At 42.7% G+C, this 22,492-nt stretch overlaps 1 protein-coding gene across 1 annotated transcript in view; it reads left to right on the top strand.

Moving 5' to 3' along the window:
• Positions 1-22,492, top strand: part of LOC115162865 (beta-1,3-glucosyltransferase) — a 171,822-nt gene that overhangs the window by 119,618 nt on the left and 29,712 nt on the right. The window contains exons 9-10 of the mRNA XM_029714324.1: positions 8,752-8,883; positions 22,181-22,250. Coding sequence (XP_029570184.1) covers positions 8,752-8,883; positions 22,181-22,250 — 202 coding nt within the window. The remainder of the gene's footprint in view (positions 1-8,751; positions 8,884-22,180; positions 22,251-22,492) is intronic.

Here is a 22,492-nt window from a genome sequence, read left to right as displayed (position 1 = left end):
AGAGGAGAATCTACTACCACATGTTTCATAGAGAGACAAAGGAAATTCTTCCAAGTCATAGAATTGGAGAACCGAGCGACAGGTGTGTTCTGGAGAAGATATGGAAGATTGATGAAGACTCCAGCTACGAACTGGTCCGCTTGGTACAATTTTGTGATACTCAGAAGAGACAATATAGCCATATTACCATAAAACTTTTTATATAATAGCCTCAGCGATGAGACTGGCATCATAATGGTTGTATAAAATGTATTAATAAGGATAAAGCTATTTGTAATACATTGAGATGCTATGTACTGATGTTAATGTGATAGAATTGTATTTCTGTAACCAAGTCTAACTCAGTCATAGGCACGCCCCCAGGGACACATACAGGACCAGGCGTCATTTGACAAGCCTGTTCTATGGGCACTATAAAACACCCCCTGATTTACATTTCAACAGACCAGGCCTGCACCCAATGGCCATTAGGTTTTATCATCCAAGTACTCTACTGAAAGTGAACCATACCACGTGGTTAACTTTTAGACTATCGATATCGACAGAATAAGAACAAGTCTTTGATATTAATTATTAGTCTGCAGCTAAGTAAATTATATCATCGAACGCGAAGACCAACCACATCCATTCTATGACGACATTAATGAATGTCGCTCTGAAAGATCCATTCTAACCGAGAGAGAGAGAGAGAGAGAGAGAGAACGCGGACAAAACTCTCCATAAGAACATAACTCTTCAAAAGGGATCCCGACGACACATGAGCGTAAATATATATTGATTGCAATTGTTCCCGAATGAGTGAGCCTTCAATTGTCAGTTGTTAATATTAATGAACTCCGTGTAACTTCTCAGCTTACCGTTTATGACCCATTGTCTAACAGACCAGCCATGCTTGTTAGCCATTAGGGCACATTACTATACCAATCCTTTGTGACGATAATTACTGTTTGTATGTTTTCTGTTAATTACTTAGTGTAGTAAATAAATGATTTTAAGACAATTGATGTATGGATGATTTTAATAAAGACTGGGTTCGTGCAGATACAACAATTTACGACGTTTGGGAATGAGACTGGACGCGAGGTAAAATACACCATTCAAACCAGAAGATAATCGGCCTATATTATAATATAGGAAAGTTATATTAGGAAAATTATAACTTTGTAATCTGAATATTTTTCTTGGTGCCCCGATCCCCTAGTTAATTACAATTAAACGATTAATCAGTTTAATCGCGTGATAATAATTACAGGGAGTTAATTGATAAACCTATCTTCAGTTTAATGGTACCCAAAGACACGACATATATTGCGCCCCCTGTGAGGACTTTAAAACTAAAACGCACGTTGGGTCATTTTGATAACATATATGGAGCCCCCGTGCGAGGAATCTAAGATAGAATTGGACTTTGCTGTGAAATTCTATATATCAATTGTGCAAACAGAATTGTACAAACAGCCTGCTATCTAAACAAAGTGATTGTGCATTTTCCATTGAGAGAAGCTGTTTAGAATCGCTCCGGTCTTATGTCGATAAAAGAGAGGAATAAATTCCAGTTTTAGTCCGTTAGGCCAAACGGTACTATTTCTGTCGGTCAATGTTAACTTCTAGAGTAAGGTTAGAATTTAGAAGTTAACTGTCCGGTAACCGAGCCGAATAATTTGCCTACCGCACTAAGACAGTGTGGGTAGACCGTATGCGTATCTGTATTTAAGTACTGTGTCGCTCCGGTCAGCATAAACGCTAGCAGAATATGCTGAATGGGGTTAAGGTGAGACGTCACTAGAAAACCCACCCTTTCCATAGTGAAAGGATCCTATTTTGGTGCTTGGAAGGATAATCCTGAACCAAGTAGCAATAGCTTAGCATTACGGGTAAGCTAACAGAGAGGGAACATTTTACCCTCCCCGTACCACATTTAAAATTCCTCCGCTAGCGCGACGGAAGTCCGACCTTTGTACTTCTGTTTAATTTCAGCATTCTGCACCCTGGTGGTGAAGAATTGCCAGTACATCTCTAGGGGAAATTCAAACGTGGAGCACGGTAACATATTCAGACAATCACAATATACGGGATATGACATCTCATTCAATTTAACTAACAAGTGAAATTGCCAGATTTACCTTTTCAAGTGGATCTTTTTAAAAAATATCCTAAATTGATTGGGCGTCCATAATGAGACATGATTAACTTTTTCCAAACTTAACTTAGATGAATGGCCATTAGGTTTTATCATCCAAGTACTCTACTGAAAGTGAACCATACCACGTGGTTAACTTTTAGACTATCGATATCGACAGAATAAGAACAAGTCTTTGATATTAATTATTAGTCTGCAGCTAAGTAAATTATATCATCGAACGCGAAGACCAACCACATCCATTCTATGACGACATTAATGAATGTCGCTCTGAAAGATCCATTCTAACCGAGAGAGAGAGAGAGAGAGAGAGAGAGAGAGAGAACGCGGACAAAACTCTCCATAAGAACATAACTCTTCAAAAGGGATCCCGACGACACATGAGCGTAAATATATATTGATTGCAATTGTTCCCGAATGAGTGAGCCTTCAATTGTCAATTGTTAATATTAATGAACTCCGTGTAACTTCTCAGCTTACCGTTTATGACCCATTGTCTAACAGACCAGCCATGCTTGTTAGCCATTAGGGCACATTACTATACCAATCCTTTGTGATGATAATTACTGTTTGTATGTTTTCTGTTAATTACTTAGTGTAGTAAATAAATGATTTTAAGACAATTGATGTATGGATGATTTTAGTAAAGACTGGGTTCGTGCAGATACAACAATTTACGACGTTTGGGAATGAGACTGGACGCGAGGTAAAATACACCATTCAAACCAGAAGATAATCGGCCTATATTATAATATAGGAAAGTTATATTAGGAAAATTATAACTTTGTAATCTGAATATTTTTCTTGGTGCCCCGATCTCCTAGTTAATTACAATTAAACGATTAATCAGTTTAATCGCGTGATAATAATTACAGGGAGTTAATTGATAAACCTATCTTCAGTTTAATGGTACCCAAAGACACGACACATTACAACATACATGACATTCTAGACTGTGCTTCCAACTTTGTGGCAACAGTGTGGGGGAAGGCCCTTTCCTGTTTCAGCATGACAATGCCCCCGTGCACAAAGCAAGGTCCATACAGAAATGGTTTGTTGAGATCGGTGTGGAAGAACTTGACTGGCTTGCGCAACCCCATTGAACACCTTTGGAATGAATTGGAACTCGAACTGCCAGGCCTAATCGCCCAACATCAGTGTCCGACATCAATGCTCTTGTAGCTGAATGAAAGCAAATCCCCTCACCAATGTTCCAACATGTAGTGGAAAACCTTCCCAGAAGAGTGAAGGCTGTTATAGCAGCAAAGGTTTGACGAGCAGTTGTCCACATACTTATGGCCATGTAGTGTATCTCTCACGCAACAATTTGTTCTTAATCAAACAAAAGTTTGTCAATAATTATTTAGGTTCATGATTAATCTCCAACCATTTTCTTTTCATATTGCATCGTCAGTTTGCTTTTTTAAAGCATCTCCCTTAATTTGGTTTTCGTATGTATGTTCACAGTCAGACTGTTAGAAAAAGTCAGACGTTTCGGATTTTTGCTGGCTATTCTGGCAATTGGCATATCCAACAGTCGATTACAAAGTCTCACCATGCATGCCTTCCATCTCAGCTCACAGGGTTCCCAACCCAGGTTCCCAGTTATTCCCAGTATAGGTGCAAACTTGTGTACACATAAAAAAATTACCTACTGCTTTATTTCTATAAAACCTGTATTTCTATGGAAGGCCGGGCAATGGTGGATAACCGTTACCTAAATAACTTATTAACTTAACTCATACCTTATTAACCGTTGAAAATATTTGGTGGAATTCACAGGGAGGGGAGGGTTGGGGAATTTCTCTCAAACCTCCAAATTAAAATGGTTTTATTACTTGATTATTAATTATGATAATGATGCCGATATGTCTGTTTATGTATATATTTCACTTTATTATTAGAACATTCAAATTTACAGCAGTAAGGCAACAGTTTATACAATGACATAACGTGATAGTTCAGTAATTTTTGCATACTTAGATATTTGCTTCCTTACCTTGAAAGGACTCGGAGTGACTGCTAGTGTCCTGCGAGGTGACCTAAACTGGGACATGCATCTTAATAAGGATCTGTCCCTTTAAAAAAAAAAATTGTCACCTAAAATTACATAACCAAATCTAACTGCCTGTGGATCAGGACCTGAAGAAAGGATATGTCTATTCTTGATACCATTTGAAAGGAAACACTTTGAAGTTTGTGGAAATGTGAAATGAATGTAGGAGAATATAACACATTAGATATGGTAAAAGATAATAGAAAGAAAAAAACATGATTTTTACAATCATCTTTGAAATGCAAGAGAAAGGCCATAATGTATTATTCAAGGCCAGTCGCGATTTTGGCCACTAGATGGTAACAGAGTATTTTAAAGTTTTAGACTGATCCAATGAACCATTGCATATCTGTTTAAAATATTGTATCAAGACTGCCCAAATGTGCCTAATTGTTTTTTTTAATACATTTTCAAGTTCATAATTGTGCACTCTCCTCAAACAATAGCATGGTATTATTTTACTGTAATAGCTACTGTAAATTGGACAGTGCAGTTAGATTAACCAGAATTTAAGCTTTCTGCCCATGTTACTTACAACCTCATGCTAATCACATTAGCCTAGCATAATCGTCCCGATCCTGTAGTGGTTAAAGGGTGAGATCAAGCTGATCCAAACTATTATAGGCCAATTTCTATCTTGCCCTGTTTAACAAGTGTTGGAAAAACTTGACAATAATCAACGAGCTTTGTTGATGTCTATAGTATTCTCTCTGGTATGCAATCTGGTTTCTGCTCAAGTTATGGATGTGTCACTGCAACCTTAATGATGCCACCACTGCTTTTGACTCTAAGCAATGTTGTGCTGCTATTTTCATAGACAGTACACTGTCCTTCTCTCAGCACATATCGAAGCTGCAGTCTAAGGTTAAATCTAGACATGGTTTCCTCTATCGTAATCACTCCTCTTTCACCCCAGCTGCCAAACTGACCCTGATTCAGATGACCTTCTTACCCATGCTAGATTACAAAGATGTATGCTTATTTATAAAACCCTCTTAGATCTCACTTCCCCTATCTGAGATGCCTACTGCAACCCTCATCCTCCACAGCACCCATTCTGTCAGTGACATTCTGTTGAAGGTCCCCAAAGCACACACATCCCTGGGTCACTCCTCTTTTTATTTTGCCGCAGCTAGCGACTGGACCGAGCTGCAAAACCCACTAAAACTGGACAGTGTTAATAAACAACTGTGTTTTTGGACCTCCGTCTCCTGCCCTTGACTCTGACCCTTCCTGCTACACCGATAGCTGTGACAGCAACAGTATCATTTTAGACCAATTCCCAGTGTACAGTCATATCCAAAATGATTGGCACCCTTAAAAAAGATAAGCAAAAAAAAGACTGTAAAAAATGTATTAAAAAAATCGAGCTATATTGAAATAGCTGAATTCACTAGTTTGAAGGGATGTCCATATACTATTGTATATACTGCAGTTACCAAAACTACAAAAGAGCAAAATGAGATACAATAACTATCTAAGATACTCAAGTGAGAGAGTGGTGTGGAGCCATTCACTCTTTCCTTCCTCTAACAACTCTGCAGAACCGTCTTTGTTTCGGCGACGGTCTTAGTTTTGCTGATGAGACCACCGCTTACAGCTGCCGCTGAGAAACCAGGGGAGACTAAACTAGCTGTTAATTGCTTAGTAGAGGTGAAGAGAACACTTTCCTGTACTAATTGCTGATTGCCTAGGAGAGGAGAAACCACTCCCCCTCCAATATAGCCACTGATTACCAAAGCAAGTTACAAATCGCCCTGCCCCTTGATCCTGGTTGATGTGTCAACAATCATCTGCAAGTTATGAGCAGTCAGCAGTTCACACACCAACTAGGCTACTGGGAAGACAGGCAGGACTTAAAGTAGATGGCAAAAAGACATTAATAGACAATAGATCAAGACAAAAAATATACTTATCACACCTGGCGATATCAGGAGTCCTCTAGATATAAAAACTACCATGAAGTCTGAAAGACAGACTGAGTGGCCGGGGAGCTAGTAGGCTAAGTGGGTGGGGTGGTCACCTTGACTGACGGTTCTTTGAAAACGCCTATGTCAAGCAACATGGATGTGGTGTTGCAGTGAGATTATCTCCAGCAAATGTTCTGCTACACAATGCAAATCAAACAACATTGAAATTGCATGCAACATCCAATTCTATCATCCATCACATCATGGTTTCATAATTATACTTTTTTATCCAACTGTTTGGTTATTCTAACAGCATCAATATAGACAGAGTGTTGGCTGTATAATTAAGCTAGCTAGCCTAAATGGAATTGTCGGCACTGTTATCAAGCTAGCTAGCTAGTTCATCTTGGACAATTTCAGTTGAAAATGTACAGCTTGAGGTCTGGGTACTTTTCATTAAATATACTGTGTATGTTGACTGCCAGACAATGTTCATATATCATGACTATCAACGATGTCAAGAAGTTTGTATGAATCTTATGTTTGATGTGTCTCTTGATGTAATGACATGACAACTGCATTGGAGTTTTGGGAAGCCCTTCCCTCGCTTTTGTTCTATGCTGGCTGTAGACCTAGCTAACACCAGACACAGAAAAAAGCAAAAACCTATAAGTATCTTTTCCTTAGGGGAAACCTGTAATTATATTTGCTGACACGCTGCAGTAAAATTGACATCAGTTGACGAGCTACTTAGCTATGTAAACCACACCCCTCTGCAAAAACTCCTTCTGCGATGTTGGTTACAAGGCGGTACCTATTTAAATTATGTAAGAGAATAATATGTTACCATTAGTGTATTCAAATGAGAGATTTTGTGATATCACAAAAAAAAACATTTTAATAATCCCACCTCCTGAATCCAAGTTTTTGACATGTGGCAGTCGAACAGTAACTTGATGATCAAACTTTATCAATGTAGAAGCAAATACATTTTTTCCTACTTTGGTCATCCTGCTTTGATCTGGTTTCATCCAAATAACCTCAAATTTCATGAAAAACATGATTTGGGGTGTGCAGGATAATAATCTTAAATTTAAATAACTGTATTGTATGGCTTCCTGTTTCACTGGGGAATAAAAAAATAGGAAACACTCATGTAAAATCCAAATAACTCAAAAATGAAAAGAGACAAATGGTTTTTGACTTTCATAAATCAGGCAATGGGTATGTAAAAACAACTGAAAAACAAATATACCACTTACCACTATTAGGGCAACAATTAAGAAGTTTAAACCACTGGAACCATGCTAAACTTGCTAAACACACAGTGAGGAAGATTGTTCGGGAGGCAAAGAATAGTCCAAGGGCCACAGTTGGAGAAATACAGAACTTGGTCGCATCTTGGGGTCACCACATCTCCACATCTAATATTAGATGCCACATCCATGCCAATAGGCTATTTGGAAGGGTTGCCATACAAATGCCTTTATTGAGAGCAACCAACAAATGTAAACATCTAGAGTTTGCTAAACGTCATTGGCACTTGGATTGGAACCGGGTGCTAGGGTCAGATGAGATGAAAATAGAGCTCTTTCTCTACGCACAACAGTGGTGGTTTTGGCCTTGACAGAAGGATGCATATGTGGAAAATAACCTAATACCTACTGTAAAATATGGTGGTTGATCTTTGATGTTATTGGAGCTTTTTTGCTTCCCCTGGTCCTGGGGCCCTTTCTGAAGTCTACCAAGTAGTTTCATGAACTCTACCAAGTAGTAGGACATTTTAGCCAAAAATCTGGTTGCCTCTGCCGGGAGGCTGAAACTTGGCATCAAGTGGATCTTCCAGCAAGACAATGACCCCAGGCACACATCAAAGTCCACACAGAAATGTTTAATTGACTACAAAAGAAACATTTTGCAATGGCCATCAGTCTCCGGACATGAACTCCATTGAAAACCTGTGGTTTGAATTGAGGAGGGCAGTCCATAAGTGCAGACTGAAGGATATCAACGATCTGGAAAGTTTCTGTATAGCGGAATAGTCTAAGATCCCTCCCAGTGTGTTCTTATAATCTCATAAAACATTATAGAAAAAGGCTAAGTGACATTATCCTCACAAGGGGAGGATGTACAAAGTATTGAAAACAAGGGTGCAAATAATTTGGAAACTTTTTTTAGATTTATTTTATTACTTGTTGAACAAAATTGCTCTGAGCAAAATGCTTCGGTTTGGCTGGCGCCTAACTGAATGAGTGTGCTCGCATGCTCCTTTAAGAGACTTAAGCTAGAAAATAAAGAAAAAGCAGTGATAGTACTGTTTGTACACGTTGAGACGCCATAGCCACTTCCTCAAAAAAGTTTGAATTATTCTAAGATAACTCAAGAAATCTGTCATCATTTTGACGTTTTTGTCGAGTAGATCTTAAAGATGTTTGGTGCAGTATTTCTCAAGTCAAAAAATGTGCATGAAAACGATCCGTCTCTCGTTGAATGACAAACATTTAATTGAAGAATCCCTACTGTTGACAAATTACCGATGAAGGGGCATAGACTTCAACTACCGATTTCGGCTTGCCTCAAGAAAAAATGGTGTGTGCATGAGCTGCTGAAAAAAACAGTAACAGTGTCTTCCCATGTTGTTGCAGGTAGCTCTGTATATCTGGGAGAATGGCCAAGGCCCTCGTCTGACGGCAATCCCAGAGCTGTGTACTGAGCCAGAACACTCTCCCACTGCCCAACACTGTGCTACCACCCTCAGCAGTCCTGCTCCCCTGTGTGTAGGTACCAAGTTGTGCATCACAGGTCCATTATTGACCACAGATCTGGGTTGAATAGTATATATATGTTTTCTTACTTGGTGCACTTGATTGGGGTTTAAACGGCATTGCACCAATGGAATAGTCCCAAAAGTGCCGATACATGCTTTTGGCCCAAATCTGCAACACCCCCCTGGTCTCACACAGGAACGATGATTATGTCGGTCTTTATGCATGCAAACTATCAGAGAGTTGGAGAGGAGTCTCAGGATTATTTCATTGTCCAAATCCTGTTTCTCCCTCAAGCGTTATTTTAGAGAACCCTATAATCTTCTTCCAGTACTTTACATTCCTGGATGAGACACTCTTCAGCAGGAAATTCCATGCTGGAATTCTGTTTCACTGTGTCGGGCAGCTGGCGTCCTCAAGAGCCGTGTTGGTATCACACCTTGTACCACTTTTCGTGATTCATGTGTCCAAAAAAAACAACAACACGGCCTGTTAAATCAAAATAACAAATAAATGAGAATTACAACCCTTGATGACTCCATCTTAACTTAATTGTATCCTATAAGGTTATTCAAGCAATAGTAAAATAGACTACAGACAAGTGTTCCCTCATTCAGGGGCAGCGATCTCTCTCTGTCCTTCTCGTGGTCCCAATCACACATAGGACTATTGATAAATTATAAACTTCTTAGTGTTTACATAGCCCATTTAAATCTCACCCATTTAAGTCTCTAGTCTTTTTAGTGAGAGTAATCAAGCCTCGCCAGAAAGTCATAGAGGTCAGAGGTCATTCAACCCCATTAAGTGAGTGTTTCTTTCCCTGTACCTCAGACATTACTTAAAGATATTTCAAACATTTTGTGTATCAGGTTTACATTGGATTTTTCAGTACATTTTTTATCAAGAGAATGTATATGTGTGCAACCAAAACTCTGACAATAGATACTTTCATTTGTGTGCCCTTTAGGGTGTATCATTTCTAACCTGTGAAAAAACAATTAAAACCAAAATAACAAGACCCCACACAATAAATCAGTATAAACACCACTAACAAATATTCATAACAGGTAAAAACAAACAAAATGGTTAGGCCTTACTTAATATGGGAGTTCCCTTAACAACTGAATATGGGTAGCTTCATACAAACTCCCAAGGCACCTGCCTCAGAAAGCATTTGACATGATAAACATGTTTTAAAAAACTTGGTAGCAGACATTCCATCAGTCCTGGAAGAAAGAAAATAAACATGTACTTAGTTTGCACATCATAATCAGTCCAAAATATTCTTAATCTTAATTGAGTTCACTGTATCTTGGGCAGGAAGTCTTGATTAAGCCATGCCTACACAGAATTATACTTCAGACACATCAGATGATACGGTTTCCCGTAAAGCTGAATAGGCACCTTTTAAAGTAAACAATCCCAGCGCCCCTCTCTTGTAATCTTAATATGTTTTACCTGTTGCATTGACATACAGTTTTGTACTAACTGTCCCTGAGACCTAAACTAGTCAAAATATTAAACCTGTTGTTTAACAAATCTGCTAGGACCTTCAAAAAGTTGGTGCTGGCTTAGCTCAATATTCGGTACTAAAACATTTATTTGAATCTACTTCAAATCTGAACACAGTTCCACGCAATGGAAACAAATTGTTTTAGATGACATTACATTTGATCTACCCAAACTATAGAATTAAGTAATAATAATTGGAATTTGTCAAAAACTTATTCAATTCTTCATATCTCTGTCCCAAATTTCCCCACTGTGTCCCTTAGTCTGTTTGAGTTCAGTTAGTACTGGCTGCTATCTATTGTTCCACAAGAAATGTATCTCTAACCCAAACACCAGATGGTGGCCTCTAATTTAATATCAGTCCCAATGCTCAATCCCTCTGTTCGTAATGTGACCTTATATTGAGTGCTATCTGAAAGCCACTAATATTACCACTCACTTTGTTACTTTCACGAGTCTCCATGTCTGTTTCCCTCAACTTGGATTCTCTTCTTCCCAATAGGAAGACGTTCTTAAAACCTGTTGGGGCTAGGGGGCAGTATTTACACGGCCGGATAAAAAACGTACCCGATTTAATCTGGTTACTAATCCTACCCAGTAACTAGAATATGCATATACTTATTATATATGGATAGAAAACACCCTAAAGTTTCTAAAACTGCTTGAATGGTGTCTGTGAGTATAACAGAACTCATTTGGCAGGCAAAAACCTGAGATTCCTTTACAGGAAGTGGCCTGTCTGACCATTTATTTGCTTTCTTTGACATCTCTTCCAAAAACTAAGGATCTCTGCTGTTACGTGACACTTCCCACGGCTCCAATGGGCTCTCAGAGCCCGGGAAAAACCTGAATGATGTAATTCAAAGCCCTGGCTGAAACACACGAGCACTTTTGCTAAGTGGTCTATCAGAGGACAAAGGGCTTAGGCGCCGGCACTGCCCGCCCCCACCTTTCTGTTTTTCCCTCTATTTACAGACAGGCAGATTCCCGGTCGGAATATTATCGCTTTTCTACGAGATAAATTGCATAAAAATTGATTTTAAACAGCGGTTGACATGCTTCGAAGTACGGTAATGGAATATTTAGAATTTTTTTGTCACGTTATGCGCCATGTGCACGACCGTGATTTACCATTCGGATAGTGTCTAGAACTCACGAACAAAACGTCGCTGATGGAACATAACGATGGATTATTTGGGACCAAACCTACATTTGTTATTGAAGTAAAAGTCCTGGGAGTGCATTCTGACGAAGAACAGGAAAGGTAAGACCATTTTTCTTATAGTAAATATGATTTTGGTGAAGGCTAAATTTGCCGGGTGTCTAAATAGCTAGCCCGTGATGGCTGGGCTATGTACTTAGAATATTGCAAAATGTGCTTCATCCGAAAAGCTATTTTAAAATCGGACATATCGAGTGCATAGAGGAGTTCTGTATCTATAATTCTTAAAATAATTGTTATGCTTTTTGTGAACGTTTATCATGAGTAATTTAGTAAATTGTTAGTAAATTCCCCGGAAGTTTGCGGGGGGTATGCTTTTTCTGAACGTCACATGCTAATGTAAAAAGCTGTTTTTTGATATAAATATGAACTTGATTGAACAGACATGCATGTATTGTATAACATAATGTCCTAGGTGTGTCATCTGATGAAGATCATCAAAGGTTAGTGCTGCATTTAGCTGTCTTCTGGGTTTTTGTGACATTATATGCTAGCTTGAAAAATGGGTGTCTGATTATTTCTGGCTGGGTACTCTGCTGACATAATCTAATGTTTTGCTTTCGTTGTAAAGCCTTTTTGAAATCGGACAGTGTGGTTAGATTAACGAGAGTCTTGTCTTTAAATAGCTGGAAAATAGACGTATGTTTGAGAAATTGAAGTAATAGCATTTCTAAGGTATTTGACAATGAGAAATTTGAATTTTGACATTTATTTGGTTTCAAATTTGCCGCTCTTGAAATGCACCTGCTGTTGATAGGGTGCGCCACGGGTGGCACGCTAACGTCCCACATAGCCCCAAGAAGTTTTAAGAAGTTTTTAAACCTCGTCAGGCTAGAGTTGATTTCAAGGTTTTACTGCTAACCTACAAAGCATTACATGGGCTTGCTCCCACCTATCCCTCTGATTTGGTCCTGCCACACATACCTACACATCCGCTATGGTCACAAGACGCAGTCCTCCTTATTGTCCCTAGAATTTCTAAGCCAACAGCTGGATGCAGGGCTTTCTCCTATAGAGCTCAATTTTTATGGAATGATCTGCCTGTCCATGTGAGAGACGCGGACTCGGTCTCAACCTTTAAGTCTTTACTGAAGACTCATCTCTTCAGTAGGTCCTATGATTGAGTGTAGTGTGGCCCTGGGGTGCGAAGGTGAACGAAAGAAAACTGGAGGGACGAACTGTCCTTGCTGTCTCTGCCTCGCCGGCTCCCCTCTCTCTCTACTGGGATTCTCTGCCTCTGACCCTATTATGGGGGCTGAGTCACTGGCTTACTCGTGATCTTCCATGCCGTCCCTAAGAGGGTTGAGTCACAGACATGAACTTCCTGTCTGGTTTTGCTCCCCCTCAGGCTCGGCCGGTGGAGTAGATCTTCGTGGGCTATACTCAGCCTACTAAGTCTGTTGGTATCCCTCTAGTGGTGTGGGGGCTGTGCTTTGGCAAAGTGGGTGGGGTTATATCCTGCCTGGTTGGCCCTGTCCGGGGCTATCATCAGACGGGGCCACAGTGTCCCCCGACCCACCCCGTCTCAGTCTCCAGTATCTATGCTGCAATAGTCTGTGTCGGGGGGCTAGTGTCAGTCTGTTATATCTGGTGAAATTCTCCTGACTTATCTGGTGTCCTGTGTGAATTTAAGTATGCTCCTTCTAATTCTCCTTCTCTCCCTTCCTTCCCAGAGAACCTGAGCCCTAGGATCATGCCTCAGGACTACCTGGCCTGATGACTCCTGGCTGTCCCCAGTCCACCTGGTCGTGCTGCTGCTCCAGTTTCAACTTTTCTGCTTGCAACTAGGGAACCCTGACCTGTTTACAGGATGTGCTACCTATCCAGGACCTGCTGTTTTTGACTCTCTCTCTCTCTACCGCACCAGCTTTCTCGACCTCTGAATGCTCGGCTATGAAAAATCAACTGACATTTACTCCTTAGGCACTGACCTGTTGCACCCTCTACAACCACTGTGATTATTATCCTGCGTTTTCATCTATGAACATTTGAATATCAAGTAGAAATATCTGGCCTTAATGGCTATGTACTCTTAAAATCTCCACCCGGCACAGCCAGAGGACTGGCCACCCCTCAGAGCAGGAACCCCTCCTAGGTTCCTGCCTTTCTAGGGAGTTTTTTCTAGCCACTGTGCTTCTACATCTGCATTGCTTGCTGTTTGGGGTTTTAGGCTGGGTTTCTCTATAGCACTTTGTGACATCTGCTGATGTAAAAAGGGCTTTATGAATAAATGTGGTTGATTGATTGCTAGAGCCGATGGGCAGTGGTGGACTTAGGTATTTACATCCACACCCCCCCATGTGCATCTTCAACGATTCCTAAATACCTCCAATAATAATAACACTTGTGCTATTATCAGTGGTTCAGACCACGTAGACATTTCTGTCATTACGTCCTATGCCTCATATGTATCTTCAATGATTCTCTTTCTGCCTCTTCCTATGCATATAAAACACCCCGTGCTCAATGACACTCGTGCTAGTAGTCCCAGACTACGATGGGTGGTGGTGGACGGAATTCCTAGATAACCATAGTTAGCGTTATAGATCGAAAAACGTCTTTCACACAGCTCTCATTCACTCAGAAGCTAAATTTCATTCCTTTAATTATCCAAATTTCAAGCCACTTATTATCCAAATTTCAATCAATCAGCTTATCCAAATTTCATCCTCTTGTTATCCAAATTTCAATCAGTTTAAATGTCCTTTCCACTCTCACACCAACTTTCACATCCACATTTACTCCCAAACACACTCGGTAATCTCCATTATTACCCATTTGCACCATATGTATCTTTCACAAACTATTAGAAGTGTCTGCAGACCACTTAGACACTTCTCCTATAAATGCCTACAGACAGCTGTCAGCGGGGCTTTCCATGGTACCGTTACGCCCTTGCTCTAGTCTTCTCATAAGACTAGTGAATAGCCTTTCTCTCTATAAGACTATGGGTACCTTATTATGCGTTATTCGCCTTAATTTTATTGGTTTTATTACAATATTTTTTTACACATTCATTTAAATTGACTTGACGACAGTCCCTCAATTGTTCGCGGATGATGTGTCTCCTCCTGGGCAGCTCACAGTAAGGGTCTGGTTTGGGCGGGTCTCATCCTCTTTTGGTCAGACGGGTATTTCCCTCACGCTTCATAAAATGTGCCACCGGTTTTCCTCACAGACCCCCACTGGAAAGCTCTGCAGGCAGAATCAATCATCCTGTTCTTGACGCCAAATTTTTGTGGAAATTCTTCACAGGGATGTTCAAAGTCAATCTTCAATGAATAATTGTTTATTAACAGTGTGGCGTACAGCTGGTCAGCCACCAGGGGGAGACTCGTCGAGGACTGCAAACCCGTGGAGAAACGGCTGTGGTAGGGCCGACCTGTCCACGACGACCCCAGGTAGATGGAGACCAAAGGAGGTGTTTTGAGTGTGGCGCATTGCCTGAAATTGCCCGGGTCGAGAGGAGTAGATGCCATCAGCTAGCCCTGGCGGCGAGGTGGGTCACGCCGTGAAATATGTCACCTCCTGTTGGTCGCACCCAGAATCAACCGCACCCCCATGATCCCGGTGAAGGTTGACGGACACGACACGGAAGCGCTATTGGACTCCGGAAGTATGGTTACGCTCGTAACCACGAGCCTGCTGAACCAGGAGACCAAAAGGGGTAGGGAGATGTCCATTTCCTGTGTTCACGGTGACACAAAGCGGTATCCAACCGTATGGACCACCATCGTGACGCCACAAGGGAGCTGCCAGATGACGGTGGGTGCAGTGCCAGAGCTGCCGGTATCTCTCCTAGTGGGACGGGATTGTCCACTGTTCGCGGCCCTATGGGGGCACGAGTTAAGGTAGAAGGTACGAGCCGGCCTAAGAAGAAAGCGGGGATGACCAATAACCTGTGCGGCCCGGAAGCAACCGGTTAACCAGCATGGGTCTACGGCTCCAGAGTCGGAGGGGGCACCGGAACTTTAATAAAACGCTCAAACAGATGCTGCGGAAGGTCATCGAGCAGGATGGGAAGAACCAGGACGAGCTACTACCCCACCTAATGTTCTCAATCCAAGATGTACCCCAATCCTCCACTGGATTTTCCCCGTTCGAACTCCTCTACGGGAGGAAGCCACGCGGCCTACTGGACCTCGCAAAGGAGGTGTGGGAAGCCCAACCGACCCCATTACACAGCGTGGTAGAGCACGTGGAGACGATGAGGGAGCGGATGACAGCCATATGGTCTGTTGTGAGGGAACAAATGGAGAAGGCCCAACGCACCCAGGTCTACAATCGGGGAGCCCAGCCCCGAGAATTCCAGGTGGGAGACAGGGTGCTGGTCTTAATCCCCACGGCCGAAAGTAAGTTCCTGGCAACATGGCACGGACCATACGAGGCAGTCGAGAAGATGGGACCTGTCAATTACCGCGTACGGCAACCGGGGAGACGGAAACCTCAACAGATTTACCACGCGAACCTGTTGAAGTGGCACGAAAGGACAGCCTTGGCCGTGTTATGGTCGGGACCCAGGATGCCAACGGTCCTGAGCAATGAGGACCTCGAACCGGCCCAGAAGCAACAGCTCAGGGAGCTTGTCGATCGGAACACGGCGGTGTTCTCTGAGAAGCTGGGCCGCACGACCCTCATTGAACACCACATCCATACCCAGCCCGGCGAAACGGTAAGAAAGAGTCCATATCGGATTCCGGAGGCCCGAAGGAAGGCCATGAAACAAGAAGTGGAGGCTATGCTGAGGATGGGCTCATTGAAAAGTCCCACAGTGCGTGGTGCAGCCCCATTGTGTTGGTGCCCAAACCGGACGGTAGCCTCTGCTTCTGTAACGATTTCCGGGGGGTGAACGACATCAGCTTGTTCGACACATATCCCATGCCAAGGGTGGATGAGCTCATTGACCGATTGGGAAAGGACCGGTACATCAGCTCCCTTGAACCTGACCAAAGGATATTGGCAGGTACCGTTGGCAGCCTCCTCCCGGGAGAAGACGGCGTTTTCGACACCAGACGGTTGTATCAGTACCGGGTGCTCCCGTTCGGGTCTCCATGGCGCCCTGCCCACATTTCAACGGCTGATGAACAAAGTACTTCGACCCCACCAGCTGTACGCAGCAGCCTATTTGGATGACATCATCATCCACAGCCAAGGTTGGGAAGAGCACTTGACGTGCCTCCAGGCGGTGCTGGACACGCTCAGACAAGCCAGATTGGCTGCAAACCCCAAGAAATGCAAAGTAGGTTTCGAGGAGGTGGAGTACCTGGGGTATTTGATCAGACGGGGGAACGTCAAGCTCCAGGAGAGGAAGGTTCATGTGGTGCGTGACTGGCCCGTTCCACGCACCAAGACACAGGTCAAGTCCTTGCTGGGACTGGCAGGATACTATAGCCGATTTATCCCCAACTTTGCGGCTGTAGCTTCCCCCCTCACCGATCTAACCAGGGCCCGCTTCCCGAAATCAGTGAAATGGACAAACGAAACAGAAGCGGCGTTCAGCCGTCTGAAGGAAGCGCTGTGCTCCCATCCTATTCTCGTAACGCCTGATTTCCAGGTGCCGATGGTGGTCCAGACGGATGCGTGTGATACGGGAATAGGCGCCGTTCTGTCCCAGATACACGATGGGGAGGATCACCCCATCATGTACATCAGCAGAAAGCTGGTTCCTAGAGTGAAAAAGTACTCCATTGTGGAGAAAGAGTGTCTAGCGGTGAAGTGGGCGCTAAACACTGAAGTATTACCTGTTGGGTACCCACTTCACCCTGGTCACGGAGCATGCTCCCCTGGTCTGGATGGCTGCCAGGGGAAAGGACACAAACGAACGGGTTACCAGGTGGTTCTTGTCCCTTCAACGCTTCTCTTTTTCTGTTGTGCACAGGTCAGGGGCGAAGCATGAAAACGTAGATGCCCTATCGAGAAGGGAGATGTACGTCGCACTGACGACAGTCCCCTCCCACACAGAGCTGTGTGGCGTACAGCTGGTCAGCCACCAGGGGGAGACTCGTCGAGGCCTGGTGACAGACGGAGTATACATCACGAGGCGATGATTTCATCAGCTGGACGTGCCAGGTCTCGACGGGCTCTCCGCCCAGGACTATTTGGGGCTGATTGGGGAGTTGGTGAGTAATCAAGGGCTGATTGCTCACCAGCTGTACAAGCCCCATAAAGCTGCCAGAAGGGCAGCACACAGGGAAAGACTGGGGGAAGTAAGGTGACTTCCATGTAGTTGGAGACGGTGCCCGAGCTAAGACGAGGGAGTTTGAGTTTGTGTGCCCGACAGGATACTGCAAGACCCGGAGCCCAGAAGACGGTATCCCGGATAGGGTCTCATGGAGGAGACCTATCCTTTTCTTTTGATTTATTATTTAATAAACACCCTTGAAACCGAGCTAATCATACTCTGTCTGTGTCTGATCTGTGTAAACGTCTTGACCCAACCCCCTGGTCTGCCACAACAGGTAACTGGAGAGGTCCCAACAAACTTGATGCACCATAATACGCATCTGTCAGGAGCTCTTCTGGGGCAGTCCCGTTAGATTTCATATATACTGCAGACAAGTTATATTTGCATGATTTAGCTTATTCATTATTCATAATTAATTCATCATTAACGTTTGCTTCATTCATGTGACTCACCAATACCGGTTCATGCATGTGACAGACCAATACCTGATGAGGCTTCTTCTCAAATTTTTTATTTCTTTATTTTATTTCACCTTTATTTAACCAGGTAGGCTAGTTGAGAGCAAGTTCTCTTTTGCAACTGCGACCTGGCCAAGATAAAGCGTAGCAATTTGACACATACAACAACACAGAGTTACACATGGAATAAACAAAACATACAGTCAATAATACAGTAGAACAAAAGAAAACAAAAAGTCTATATACAGTGAGTGCAAATGAGGTAAGGCAATAAATAGGCCATGGTGGCGAAGTAATTACAATATAGCAATTAAACACTGGAATGGTAGATGTACAGAAGATGAATGTGCAAGTAGAGATACTGGAGTGCAAAGGAGCAAGATAAATACAGTATGGGGATGCGGTAGGTACAGTGGGGCAAAAAAGTATTTAGTCAGCCACCAATTGTGCAAGTTCTCCCACTTAAAAAGATGAGAGAGGCCTGTAATTTTCATCATAGGTACACTTCTACTATGACGGATAGAATGAGAAAAAAAAATCCAGAAAATCACATTGTAGGATTTTTAATGAATTTATTTGCAAATTATGGTGGAAAATAAGTATTTGGTCAATAACAAAATACTCAATACTTTGTTATATACCCTTTGTTGGCAATGACACTGGTCAAAAGTTTTCTGTAAGTCTTCACAAGGTTTTCACACACTGTTGCTGGTATTTTGGCCCATTCCTCCATGCAGATCTCCTCTAGAGCAGTGATGTTTTGGGGCTGTCGCTGGGCAACACGGACTTTCAACTCCCTCCAAAGATTTTCTATGGGGTTGAGATCTGGAGACCGGCTAGGCCACTCCAGGACCTTGAAATGCTTCTTACGAAGCCACTCCTTCGTTGCTCGGGCGGTGTGTTTGGGATCATTGTCATGCTGAAAGACCTAGCCACGTTTCATCTTCAATGCCCTTGCTGATGGAAGGAGGTTTTCACTCAAAATCTCACGATACATGGCCCCATTCATTCTTTCCTTTACACGGATCAGTCGTCCTGGTCCCTTTGCAGAAAAACAGCCCCAAAGCATGATGTTTCCACCCCCATGCTTCACAGTAGGTATGGTGTTCTTTGGATGCAACTCAGCATTCTTTGTCCTCCAAACACGACGAGTTGAGTTTTTACCAAAAAGTGATATTTTGGTTTCATCTGACCATATGACATTCTCCCAATCCTCTTCTGGATCATCCAAATGCTCTCTAGCAAACTTCAGACGGGCCTGGACATGTACTGGCTTAAGCAGGGGGACACGTCTGGCACTGTAGGATTTGAGTCCCTGGTGGCGTAGTGTGTTACTGATGGTAGGCTTTGTTACTTTGGTCCCAGCTCTCTGCACTGCAGGTCATTCACTAGGTCCCCCCGTGTGCTTCTGGGATTTTTGCTCACCGTTCTTGTGATCATTTTGACCCCACGGGGTGAGAGCTTGCTTGGAGCCCCAGATCAAGGGAGATTATCAGTGGTCTTGTATGTCTTCCATTTCCTAATAATTGCTCCCACAGTTGATTTCTTCAAACCAAGCTGCTTACCTATTGCAAATTCAGTCTTCCCAGCCTGGTGCAGGTCTACAATGTTGTTTCTGGTGTCCTTTGACAGCTCTTTGGTCTTGGCCATAGTGGAGTTTGGAGTGTGACTGTTTGAGGTTGTGGACAGGTGTCTTTTATACTGATAACAAGTTCAAACAGGTGCCATTAATACAGGTAACGAGTGGAGGACAGAGGAGCCTCTTAAAGAAGAAGTTACAGGTCTGTAAGAGCCAGAAATCTTGCTTTGTAGGTGACCAAATACTTATTTTTCACCATAATTTGCAAATAAATGTGATTTTCTGGAATTTTTTTTCGAAATTTTGTCTGTCATACTTGACGTGTACCTATGATGAAAATTACAGGCCTCTCTCATCTTTTTAAGTGTGAGAACTTGCACAATTGGTGGCTGACTAAATACTTTTTTGCCCCACTGTAGATAGATGGGCTGTTTACAGATGGGCTATGTACATGTGCAGTGATCTGTGAGCTGCTCTGACAGCTGGTGCTTAAAGCTAGTGAGGGAGATATGAGTCTCCAGTTTCAGAGATTTTTGCAGTTTGTTCCAGTCATTGGCAGCAGAGAACTGGAAGAAAAGGCAGCCAAAGGAGGAATTGGCTTTGGGGGTGACCAGTGAGATATACCTGCTGGAGCGCATGCTACGAGTGGGTGCTGCTATGGTGACCAGTGAGCTGAGATAAGGCGGGCCTTTACCTAGCAGAGACTTGTAGATAACCTGTAGCCAGTGGTTTGGCGACGAGTATGAAGCGAGGGCCATCTAACGAGAGCGTACAGGTCGCAATGGTGGGTAGTGTATAGGGCTTTGGTGACAAAACGGATAGCACTGTGATAGACTGCATCCAGTTTGTTGAGTAGAGTGTTGGAGGCTATTTTATAGATATCACCGAAGTCGAGGATCGGTAGGATGGTCAGTTTTATGAGGGTGTGTTTGGCAGCATGAGTGAAGGATGCTTTGTTGCGATTTAGGAAGCCGATTCTAGATTTAATTTTGGATTGGAGATGCTTAATGTGAGTCTGGAAGGAGAGTTTACAGTCTAACCAGACACCCAGGTATTTGTAGTTGTCCACGTATTCTAAGTCAGAGCCGTCCAGAGTAGTGATGCTGGACGGGCGAGCAGGTGCGGGCAGTGATTGATTTGAATAGCATGCATTTAGTTTTACCTGCGTTTAAGAGCAGTTGGAGGCCACAGAAGGAAAGTTGTATGGCATTGAAGCTCATCTGGAGGTTAGTTAACACAGTGTCCAAAGAGGGTCCAGAAGTATACAGAATGGTGTCATCTGCGCTGAGACCTTGAAGCTGATATCTTTCATTCTCAAAACAATGGTCTAGGCGTACTGCTAAATTGCAGACACTGGTAGTGAGGATTCATTCAATCAGTCACTAGCACGAACACAGAAATTGGTTATTAGAAAAGCACGAACATAAAATGTTCATCACATACGCTTTCTCCTTCTCTCTCATTCCCCTTAGGGAGAGAGATCCAGGGCTATTTTGTATCTCTCTCTCCAGTTAGTCTTTCTTCTATCCTTCCTCCCTCCTACCCCTACTCCCTCATTTTAATTTAAATTACAATTTTTTATTTAATTACGTTTTAATTACATTTTTCGTCATTTAGCAGATGCTCTTATCCAGAGCGAGTGCATACATTTTCATAATTTCATAACTCCCTCCTACCCTTTCTCCCCCTCTCATTTCTGCCTAACCTGGCTTGTTCCTTTTATTCTCTCTTCTATTTTTCCTCCCTCCTATCCTTTCTCACCATCTCATCTCTGACTATGCTGGCTCTCTCCTTTTAGTCTTCCTCCTACCCTTCCTCCCTCCTACCCTTTCTCCACGTCATCTTCCCACTAACCTGGTTGTTGCCAGAACTCTAATATGCCGAGAAGATGGTGATAACACATTGGGTGTGTCCCAAATTCCACCCTGTTCCCTACTGGCCCTGCTCAAAAGTAGTGCACTACATGGGGAATAGTGTGCCGTTTGAGATGCAGCCATAAAGCAGAAGGCCTTGAGCCTCACAGAGAGGCCTCATCAGCCTGAGAGCCACAGACAGACAGGCAGGAGACCTGAGCACTTAAATAAAGACGGCCAATTCACATTTCACTCTCAACTAATAACCTAATAATACCGCATGTGTCATCTTGAGGAGATATTGAAATATTCACGAGGACAATTCAACACGGGGCAGGGAATTTGAAAAATTCACCATCTCAATAGTGCTTCAACAATGATAACAGCTCTCCTCTTAGGATATATGTTCCTTAAATAGGGTGCAGTGTTTTTCCTGACCACGTGACCTGACCAGGAAAAAGTCCCTAAAATATGTCTATTTTTTTGTGTTTTTTTTTACAGGGGGAGCCTGTAAAGAAAGAAGACATCTTTGTCGCTGTGAAAACTTGTAAGAAGTTTCACACTGAGAGGGGTGAGTCAGATCTTTAAGTTCATCTGAAGCTCTGGGGTCCATAATGGGTCCATAATGTTCGTAAAATATTAATGTCAACATTTTCAATATTCTTCTAAAAGAGTGTATTTTTAGCCTTTGAGATGTGTGCCTGGTAAAGTGCTGACTCTGCCAGGTCTGGTTTAACTCTCAGCACAACATGTCAGTCATTGCAACGGAGGATGTGTTCATCTTGTAAGGTTTAATGACCTGACCAAATTAAC

Source organism: Salmo trutta, chromosome 26 (assembly GCF_901001165.1).
Source record: "Salmo trutta chromosome 26, fSalTru1.1, whole genome shotgun sequence".
In the NCBI taxonomy this organism is placed as follows: Eukaryota; Metazoa; Chordata; class Actinopteri; order Salmoniformes; family Salmonidae; genus Salmo; species Salmo trutta.
This window is presented reverse-complemented; position numbering and strand designations above follow the sequence as displayed.